Raw genomic sequence first — 11,712 nt, 5'->3', positions numbered from 1 at the left:
CATTCATTAAGATATCGATACAATAAAATTGAGTACACATGTAATATTTCCAGGTTTTCACAGTTGACAGCAGCACTAATACTGCGCGATGTAACACTGCTGGCCCGGGTAGGCCCACTCACTCGACTGTGTGGCCGGGGTCTGCTGCTGCAAGTCGCTGCGCGAATTATTAATTACAAGCCCTGTTTTAATATCGCTGGCCAGTTTTTAATTTGTTGGCAGGCAGCGGTTGTTCGAAACATTTTTAATATCTTCGCTGCCCGAGAACTCGAGCTCCAACTTGGCTATCAGATATTTTTATCCGCTCTTATATTAACACAATCAGACCACTTTAAAGTTGTTATAATCCTAATAAGTGGTATAAGTAAACCCATCGAGAGGACTTCATTTATATTATTGCACGCAACAAGCACATGCATTGTTTTTAGTGTGTTTTTCTCAGCATTCATTATAAGACTGTATGTATACAGGTCAACCCTTAATTTCAATATAAAATAAAAAATTATAACACAATTTTTGAAATTAAAAGCCACACACGCCTTATTATGCCGATGAAATATATTGTGGTAACATCCATACACAAAAACACCAAAAATCGTACATATATACATCATACATCGTTTACACACACACACACACACACACACACACACACACACACACACACACACACACACACACACACACACACACACACACACACACACACACACACACACACACACACACACACACACACACACATATATATATATAATTATTGTGTTAAACGTCTACAGTTATTTATAAATTCTATAATTGTATATTCTATAATATATTATATTCTAATATATTTTCTAGTTTTTAGGGGGGGATATATCAAAGGGATGTTTCTAGAATATAAAAATAAAAAATTAACTATTACGAATCGTTATATATATATTATATATATATATATATATTACATGATATATACTACATATAATATGTTATCATCTAAAAATGTCAAACTGAAGATGCATTATTAGTTTAGATGTTTCATTTGGATGGCATTGGTAGTATGGTAACTCTCTAGGTTGGTATGTTACTATAACACCTATAAGATATTTTGAAACCTTACAAGACAAACCTCATTATAAGCATATCAATTTGTTTGTAATATGAACTTGATTAAGTAAAATTCAATCCAAAAATAATTTCTAAATGTATTCATTTCGACAGAATCAATGCTAAGAATCTTTTATATATATAAAAAAAATCCAGAAATTATTTTTGGATTGAATTTAACTTAATCAAGTTCATATTACAAACAAATTGATATGCTTATAATTAATTTTTTTCTTGTAAGGTTTCAAAATATCTTATAGGTGTTATAGTAACATACCAACCTAGAGAGTTACCATACTACCAATGCCATCCAAATGAAACAACTAAACTAATAATGCATCTTCAGTTTGACATTTTTAGATGATAACATATTATATGTAGTATATATCATGTAATATATATATATATATATATAACGATTCGTAATAGTTAATTTTTTTTTTTTATATTCTAGAAACATCCCTTTGATATATCTCCCCCTAAAAACTAGAAAATATATTATTAGAATATAATATATTATAGAATATACAATTATAGAATTTATAAATAACTGTAGACGTTTAACACAATAATTAGGGACATAATGATATTCAGCAAAATGCAACTGAAGAAAAGAATACGAATATTTTTAACTATGTGTACGTAAATAATCTGTTCTTAAAATTTAGGAAATTGTACTTCCCTTAATAGATATTTCATCAAAATGCTCAATGGTATGAAATCATGTTTAATTATAAATTGTCACTTCTTTCATTCACTAAAAGCATTCGATATACATAATTTACTTAATGCATATCCCTATATTCAGCCATTTCTCTTTAGGACTGTTTCAATAATCTCTTGTGGAACGATCAAACATAGTTTTTTAAATGTTCACTATTTTGAAAGATCTTAAAGGGCTGTGACTGAAACAAATCTTTTTTTAATTAACTCAAGTATAATCCTCAGGTTAAAATGGGTAGTCAAGAAAAAGGAGAAGATGGATGGTTATCAGTTAATCAAGAAGAAATTTAGAGGAGGAAAATTGTTTTAAAATGTTAGTAAAAAGGAAATTTGTTAAAAATTAAACTATGATATTTAAATATCTATTTGAATTTTAAGCTATCTAGTAAAATAAGTGTTTGTATTCGCTTGTTATATTTTTTATTAATCATTTTAGTTTATAAATTCTTATGATGTAAGCTTCCCCTTACAATAAATACATTTAAGAGAGGTAGGGTTGATATATAAATGGTCAGCACAGAGGAGTTGTACAGAATCTGATGAAAGCCTGAGTTAACTGAGAGCCGAAAGTCACGTCTAACCCTGAGAACTGTAGCACAGCCAGGATCCAATCATCCCAGTTTCTCCCTGGAGAGTGGGGCGTCTCTATAACTTGGTTATCTTCGCCCTGATTGTGCCTTTGTTGGCGCATAGCCACGGCCTTCGTTCCAATACCAACAATATTCCAAGAATCAAAGTCGCATACTAAGGGTCAAGATAGGAATCTTCAAGTAGGGTAGTACAGTTATTTAGGGTAATAGGGTACTACAAGTAACTGAATACATCCTCATAATTCCCTACTGCCACACTACTTGTAATGGTGGTTGGACAGCTTCTAAACACTACATGTATAAATGTTATAATAAGGTTTTCTAATTCTATAATGAGTATTCATGCTAAACTGAAAAAATAACTGACTGAAACTACTCTTATTTTGGCAATGATTTACGAACCGGTTGTGTAAAGGTCTTTGTTATCGTAAATAATTAAGATTTTTACAAATATCCACGCCTAAATAGTGTTATTAGAAACATTAGACCACCCGATAAAAATATAGCGATATTTCTGAAGGATATGGTGTTTTTAAGGAATGCTTTAAGAACCGGCTGAAGAGAAATGACCATGAATTTTACCCCTATAGATCAATGATAAACTTCACACACTTTGGTACCTTTAATTTTTGGTTATATAATTGTGGGAGATGCCACACTAGAAATATAAAATCAATACACATCAAAATTCTTATTAGTTTTTCTTGAAAAATGTATTCTTTTAAACTACTTATAAACTGTGAAGAACAGAACGTTTTCTTTTTCAGAATAAATAATTTAAGTATTCAAAACATATAATCAAAATATATAATATATTTTAAAAGTATGCAAGTATGCATGTATGTATGTACTTTACAACCGTTCTTTGTGAGGTTAAACCTGATATAAACGATTTAGTTATGTAGCTACTCCAAAATAATACAATGAGAAGAAATATTATAAAATAGCACTTGTCCGTGGCTTTGAACGCTATACCTCGTTGAAAACCAGGGACACCATGTTCATTCTTTTTTTAATGAAATTCTAAAAAACTCTTGTAATAAGTGTATAGACAAAATTATTCCAATGTCATGACCAACTTAGATTTAAGTTTAAAGAGAGGTGTTTTGGGAACCCTGAAGAAAGTGAAGTACCTGTCAAATAACTCAATTCGGATGAACTAACTGCAACGATTGCAGTAACATTAGTACAATTTTACTTCAGATTAATATGGAAGAATCCTAAGTAAAAGTCCTTTGCTTTTCAGTAAAGCCATGTATGATTTTAAAAAGTAATGGAACTCTATGTAGTTTATAAATGGAAGTAGGCTTATTTTAGGTACGTATTATAGGTTTTAAAGTACCTGTCAAATAACTCCATTCTGATGGAATAGCTGCATCGATTGCAGTAACAATAGTGCAATTTCAGATTAATATGGAAGAATCCTAAGTAAAAGTGCTTTGCTTTTGAGTAAAGCCATGTATAATTTTTTTTAAAGTAATGGGGCTCTATGTAGTTTATAAATGGAAGTAGGCTGTTTTTAGGTACGTATTATGGTTAACAGCATCAGGTTTGAAGCTGTTTTATATCTCACGTCATGGTTGAGTTTGTTTCGTTACCCAATATTTTATTTATTTATTTTATTAATATATTATTTTATTTTCGGAGAAATTTAAAAATAATTAAGTTAAACGTTCTTTTTAATTATTTCTGTCAGTAAACAACTAATATAGGTTTTATAACAAGTTTTTATAACAGTGTTTAAATCTGTAGTAAAGGTTACATAGTCTATTAATATTATTAACTTTATCTTTCATATCTGCATTACAGCTAAAGGTTTACAAATAAAGTGTATATTTTCTAAAAATGTTATTATCTGGTTACACACTGTGCTCAACAATGATTACAAGAAATATAGAAGTGGTATTTTTCTCAAGATTTCACCATGCTTTCAAAACTATAAAGGCAGATTTATAACGGCATTTTATTTAAATTTATTAAATATAGGATTGGGTTGCCTTATTATATATATATTATTTATAGAACATTTGATTACATTGAACGGGCTCTGTCAATCAATAACATGTGTTTGCTGCAATGCACTTCTCATTGGAATTTTTGAAACTTTCGAGACCAGTGGGGCAGAGCCCACATTGAAAATCCTTCATTAGAGCGCATCTAGGGCTTAAGATAAACCTATAATTTCATGTCTCCACCTATTATGATTTTACTGAGCATTCATAAGTTAGTCAATCATGATATCACGTATCATATGATATTGATTACCATAGCAGTTAATTACCGTAATCAAAGTATTCATCAAATGAATATATTAGTTAAAACCTAAACACACAGCCTTAACAGGAAGTTTTATTACTATCTCTTCTTAACTCTTAACCTACAACTCACTATGAAAATTGCGCCTAAATCCGCCCACTTCTTCACACTCTCAACCATCTCTTATCATCCAAATGCGTAAGCAGTTTATTAACCGTTTGGAGTAACCCAAGCAACGACAGAACTATAAATAGTTGAGAGAAAACAAGTCGACTCGTATTTGCATATTTATGTTACTTGGTGGCTTCTTTGTCAACTTGTTGATTATTAAGGATCGGACAGGTTCTTCTTGAAATTTTGCCATTTCCTGTGAGATACCTCTTGAAAAAAAAGTTCTAGTTAATTTAAACTTGGCACATAGGCTTCTCTTGGTCAGAGAAAGATCATTATTTATTTTGAGGCCATAAGTTCAAAGGGCAACAAATTAACAAGTAAATCCGTAATGAAATGCTGCAGACTTGAAATTCCTAGTTACGCTACGTTACGTGAGCCTTTTAATAGTGCATTGCATCGGTTTATTGATTTGTGCTAGTTATCAAGCGTGGGTCCTTACATTCGTATTTACAATGTGCTTAATTTTCTCACAAATACAGGAACAAATAATAGTTTTCTTATTAAATATTTCTGTTTTTAATTTTGCTTCAGGACATCCTTATTTAAATTAACTATTTACTATTATACCAACCTTTAAACTAATTTGGCAGTGGGTTAAGCTGCGACACCAACTTAGCAGTTATAAACACAGAAATATACTCCTGCAAACCAATATTTATAGCACAGAGTGTTTACTACCTACTTATTGATAAGATTGTATATTTTTTAATTATACAAGAATAAATTTATTGTAATTGTAACATTACTGCTACTGTAGTTGTGGTAGTATCTAATAGAAATGTATTTATTATTTCAAATTAAAAAATTTTGGACTTATTTTTTGATATTTTACGGCCTAATTTTCAATTTGGATTTTACAGTATGTTCCAAAAGGTACATACTCATGCACGGAATTAATAACTAGTGTGAATAATTTAAAAAAATAACTAATACTAGGCCTATTTTGCAGAATGTTATTCAGAATCCATCCTGTCAGTGACCGTAGCACTTTTTACCATCGTTCTTACAGTACTGTACCACCTCTGCATCTTATTCTGTTTGATAATATTCAGTGACCCATGAGGACGAGTAGAATAAGGACGAAAAGAGGATCGGCTTCTCTTTTTAATACATTTTTTTATTGGTATTTTATGCAAATGGTTTTCTTATTAATGTATTAATAAGGCGCAAATTTTCAAAATTCAATGTAACCGTGAAAAATACATCGTAATAATAATAAACATAATAAAAATAACGAAATATAAGAAAATTATGTATTAATAATATTTTAAAAATAATATTTTCATTAATAATATATTAAAAATTTAAAATGTCGCACAACTAATTGTTCCCGACATCCGTGTGTAGTGAAACACGACATCGGGTGTGGTTTAGCTGTCATAAATCGTGTATACCGCATAGCTACATGCTTTACCCTTCTATGCTTGTCTGTTAAGTTATCTTAGATCTCACATGGTTATTTTTTGTGGTGTTTAGCTGTATAATATGGCAATATTACTTATATAATGTATTTTATATGTAATTCTTATTTAATCTTCCAGTAACAATATTCTTTATCGGATCAATGAAATCGATAATCTTATTGTAGAACTGATATAATCCATACACGTTTCAAAATCATCTCTCTATGTAGAAAAAGTTAACTGTTTACTTTTATTCAAACATCACATCACATGTAGTGAAACAGGATTCGCTCAAGTCTATAGCTCAATTCTTTCTTGAATTCGTTCGCCAGAACCATTAACCATACCTAATCAAAAAATACAAAACTCTAATTTTATGGCTCGCTATGTCACTCTGAGTTATAAGCTTTGTCTATATGATTTGTTTATGTGTATATAACTCTATCTTGGTTATATAATTATAAACTTATACAACAGGGCATTGAAGGGACAGATAGAATGTAACGAAAATCTTACCAACCAATCCATCAAATATCACAAACAGTATGCATGCACTCAGTATGTTTAAAGATTTGTTTATTATATTATGTTGTCGTTGTCACTATGGTTGAACGTTTAGCCAAAACCCATGGAATGACATGCACTATCATCAAACACCATATTTCTTATTTAGAAATGGAGCTACATGCAAAACTTTCTAGTTTATAGGTCAGTTCGGTATCGAGATATCGTGCGGACAGACAGAAATAAAATTTTTCCAGCCCCTCAAGTGATATGCTTTGCTTACGCTCAGCCAATTAAAATATATTTACTGTGAACGAGAATGAAATGATTTCACATTGACTCGTAAACGTGTTTTCAGCCTTGATGACATTGTGAATTTTCCCTTAAAGGTGATATGAAAGAAATTACTTACTGTACAAGGTATAATGATATATTTACTGATACAACATTACAACATGTCATTTTACTTTAAAACCAAATTAAAATGAAAGTTATCAATCTATTTAAATTCATACATCTTTGTAAGTTCAAATAACGTTATACACAACAGATAGTAACAGCACTCAAAGTTTTAGATTCGTTTAATATGTTTTGTGAATTTTGAATATTTATCAATGGTTTACATGTTGTGTTACATAATTCCCAGTTACAATTTTTATTTTTACATTTCCTTATGTATCACTTTTCATAGTATAGTAAAACTACTTTATTGTAAACTATGTACATTAAATCTGATATTACTATATTAACTTTATAAATTCATGATAATAAATGTTTGTGAAAAATATAGATGTTTATTAGTACAAGTAAGACAGATTATTTTACATTTACTTGAAATGAAGGATATCCCTGGGAAAATGTATATGCATGCATCTACTTTTACCACATAATATGAAATATTTCATAAATTGAAGGCCGGTGTCATTCAATGGCGAATTCCTGATTATTTTTGGCATTATAAATTAAAATTAAAACTGCACGGTAACTCTGCATTGTACGTGTTAACTTATGCGTTTTAGAATATTAAAAAAAACCGTATATCAATTGACAGAATCAGGTGTTGAATATTCTTGTCTTCTCTATTTAACATAAATATGACATTGAAATTGTATACGTAATGACATAGTACAAGAAGCGGTATAAACGAAAAGAGTACATAAATAGGAGAGGAAGAGAAATAAGGCAAGAGCATTTGGTATCCACAAGTTTAATTAAGCTCGTCTGACCATCACACATGAGATATGTAGACGGCATACTTGGCATAGCCATTGGTCATTTTGAAGTTCATATGGTAACCTCGAACCCAGTCTTAATACCATTACATGCCAACGATTCTGGCACAGGACACAAATGTGTTCTTCCTCATGTCCATCAATGGACATACCCTTCTTGATAAAGTGACGCTTTTCATTCAAACATTAACCTTCTAAACATATTCCGGATCCGGTTTTAACAAATCAGTATTCACCTATACATATAGAATAGAATTTGAACACTCATTTTGTACATAACCATAAGTCAAACTGTGTAGTGAGCTAACTACTTTTTAGTTTTATCTATCCTTTTACTGCCACACATATGTCACACAACTGCTATAAAGTATGCTGTAAGAAGAAGTGAAGATTCTAGTAGACTGCAATCAATAGGTTTTGGTTGAGATGACATGTGAGCGGAGGGATGATCGTTCACTCTGAGTTTCCCTTATAACAAATGTTATTTTACAAGAAATTCCTTGACGCTTTGGTGTATAGCAATATCTCCCTCCTCCATGAACCGTAACATACATTTTTTTGAACTGTATGAAATTTAACAAATGAGAGAGCGATGTGTTTTTCTTATCACAGGGTGTCAGCTCATCTGATGGTGAAACCTTTTTTTAATGTATTTGAAAATCTGACTACCATTTTTAGACTAATTGTTAGCTGAGTGTGTAGGTGAACCCTATCACTCGAGGGGCTGGGAAAAAACTCGAAAACGAACTGACCATTGAAATTTGGCATAATGCTAATTTTATATACTAGCAACACTGAGTTCGAAGATGGTGCAATTCACTCCACTGGATTTGACTGAGCGTTAGTAGCTACGTATTTCTTATTAATTTTATTGATAACCATGACGCCAACGAGAAAATAGCAGTAAGAATAAATTTATAAACAAGCTGTGTATAAGCATACAAAATATTAACATTTCACAAATGATCACACTTAGATTATTCATACAGATAAAAGGTAGAGTGGAAATCAATGAACCAAAATGTGAATGTATCATGTAGCAAGATATATCGATAATGATCATCTGCATATTTTAAATTTCACATGACACACTTAATTTATAATATACAAGAATAAGTTACATGATAGTGCATGTACAACTATGGAATTCGGATGAGCGTCATTATAACCTATCATTCAAGCGAATTGACACAATTTTCTCGTGGCTGCCAAGAGGATGCAAACATTTCTTCTATGCATGATGTGTTTCTTTCTGTATATTTGACCGTAAAACATCTCGAGAATGAAATGAGCAATAGGCTTGAAATTTTGTATGCATTCTTAGCGATGCTTGTTATGCGACATGTGACGTGGCATACTCTTACTTTTTAAATTTTCAATAAGTCGTTTGGTATGGCATGAATATGTTGAAGCTTCAGAGCAGGTTTGGCTGAATACCCTGTGTGTTACTTATGCCAACTCAGGCGGTGAGGCACGATTGTGGGTTATCTCCGGTCCTTCCATTTAGACATTGGGTAGGGTTTTCGTTAAATTTAAAAGAATTATTCTTATGCTACTATAAGAATTATGAAAAAAGGTTGCTGGTAATTTACATTGCTATTAAATCCAACTAACAGTAAAAGTAAGAAAGAACTACTACCAAATGCCAAAACGGCTAGCCTAATATAATGGATAACTAATAAAAACGTGTTTAATACTTTACCAGTCTCATATAATGAATAGCTAATAAACCTTGTTCGGTACTTTGCTAGTCTTATATAATGGGTACCTTGTTTGATCCTTTGACGTAAAAAGCACTTTTACACTTCCATCCGAAGATAAGAGTTTGAAAAAAGTATACTGACTTTAACTTTCCATTATACTTTTTCTTGTATCACCGCAAACCAAATTCTTACACAAGCTATAAATGGAATTAAATGTATAACTGTTACAAGTCGAAAACATTCTTCCTAGATTCAGCGAATCTTGGTTAAAAACAGTCGTTTCCTTGTCTAGTATATAGTATTCGTTATTTGCAAGATGACGAATGTTCCTTTGAACCGCAAAATACTTCATACAGTCCATAATCGGACACACGTATTTATAACTAAATTTTGAAGCGAGTTTGTAACACCAGTTCCCCACGTACACAAGAAGCATTAAGTTGTAAAGCTGTTTCTCGGTGAGCCTGTTTGTGTTTCCTCCTTGTCCGCTCCACATCTGGATACCGACGTGGAGGGTCTCACTGTCGGGGAGCATCAGATCCCAGCCGAGTCCTTCATAGATGCGGCAGTCCCCTCCGATGACAAAGTTGTACAGGAAGTTGTTGGTGGTGTTTAGATATTGGCGTTGGTACACTCTCATAAGCGCAGTGCACGTTTCTAAGGATTCACAACTGTCTATGAAGTGTATGGATACGTTATTGACCGTCCCGATATTTTTGAATGGAACACAGCTGGAGCACGCGACGCTACCCCACTCATCCCGGCGTACTAAGCACGTTTTGTCGGTAGACATTTTCGTGACGTTGATGAACAATGTGCTAGATACAAGCTGATAATTTTCAGATCCGAGAACTTTACATGATGAAAAACTGCCCGAGGAGCTACTTTTATCATATGAATTCTCAGTAGTTCCAAAATAATTCGTACTATGAGAAAAATTAGAGCTAGTCGTTTTCGTGGTTTCTATAGACGTTGTACTAACTAAAGATGAAACAGATCTTGTATAATACGAAGATTCAAAGCTGTTTTCAGAAGTTGCGGTAGGTGTTAAGACTTCACTTGATGTAAAGAAACTTGTTAAGAAAATAATTAGTACACCGATAATTATTAACACTGACACAATCACTAAGAAAATTATTACCTTTAAATCTGGATTAACACTAAAAGAAGCACATAAACGTTTCGTTTCTTCTTCCCTGATTTTCTTAGCGTACTGTAGCAACTCATTCCTCTGATGGTTTGGAAAGTCCACATTGTCAGATTTTGGTAGGACTATGACTATTTTATCGGCCACGTACTTTGCTCCTACATGCACTTCTGAACTTTGCGTCACCGTAAGACCTCCGTAGCTTGTGCTAGGACAAGTCTGGATCGCTCCACATATCCCTCGAGAGAGTCGTCATCGTCAATATCACAGACTTCGTCAATATCTCTTACAACAAGGTCGCTCATGACACAAAGGTCATATGATTCACACGATAAAACTATGTAGCACACTAGATATTCATTGTGGGATTTACTTGTCAAAAACATTGCCACAAATGGTATCTCCAAAGCAAACTAACAGCTGTGGCAGTAAAAGCCTATCTTATCTACTGTTGAGTGGTAACTTTTTCAATTATTACTGACCTAATCACGCTAATTAAATGTTTTTTTTAAACTAATGACAAAAGACAATAAATACGAACCTAGTAATATGAAGAGTGTTCATATACAAAATTCTGTTTTTATTGATATACCCATATGTATAACAATTCAGTTCTGTTGGCGATCAAACGTGGGTTTATAGGACAACGTTTTCAAAGCTTTATTTCGAAGTTATCAGCAAAATCAAAAACCAGTAACTGTGCTGGTGTAAACTTTGTACTTTTAACTTTTCAGACATTTCAATAATTGGGTATTTTCTTTTAAAAAATAAGTATGCAAGTTTTTTTATAGAGGCTTTCCATTTTACTCACAAATTTTATTGACGACGTTAATACGTAGGACGTGGGATCTTTCAGACAAACAACTGCTCCTCCTGTTGGGAATGTCATTGGAG

The 11,712-nt window shown here is 32.1% G+C and overlaps 1 protein-coding gene across 1 annotated transcript; it reads right to left on the bottom strand.

Annotated features, from left to right (window-relative positions):
- Positions 1-2,320: 2,320 nt before the first annotated feature.
- LOC124358284 lies at positions 2,321-10,515 on the bottom strand. Its single transcript, XM_046810578.1, has 3 exons — positions 10,213-10,515; positions 7,387-7,414; positions 2,321-2,553 (listed from the first exon to the last, which is right to left on the bottom strand). Exons 1-3 carry the CDS (start codon positions 10,462-10,464, stop codon positions 2,321-2,323), a joined length of 513 nt encoding a protein of 170 aa, XP_046666534.1. The 5' UTR covers positions 10,465-10,515.
- Positions 10,516-11,712: the final 1,197 nt, after the last annotated feature.

Source organism: Homalodisca vitripennis, chromosome 3, assembly GCF_021130785.1.
Source record: "Homalodisca vitripennis isolate AUS2020 chromosome 3, UT_GWSS_2.1, whole genome shotgun sequence".
NCBI classification, from domain to species: domain Eukaryota; kingdom Metazoa; phylum Arthropoda; class Insecta; order Hemiptera; family Cicadellidae; genus Homalodisca; species Homalodisca vitripennis.
Note: the sequence above shows the minus strand (reverse complement) of the source record. Positions and strands in the feature narration are given on the sequence as shown.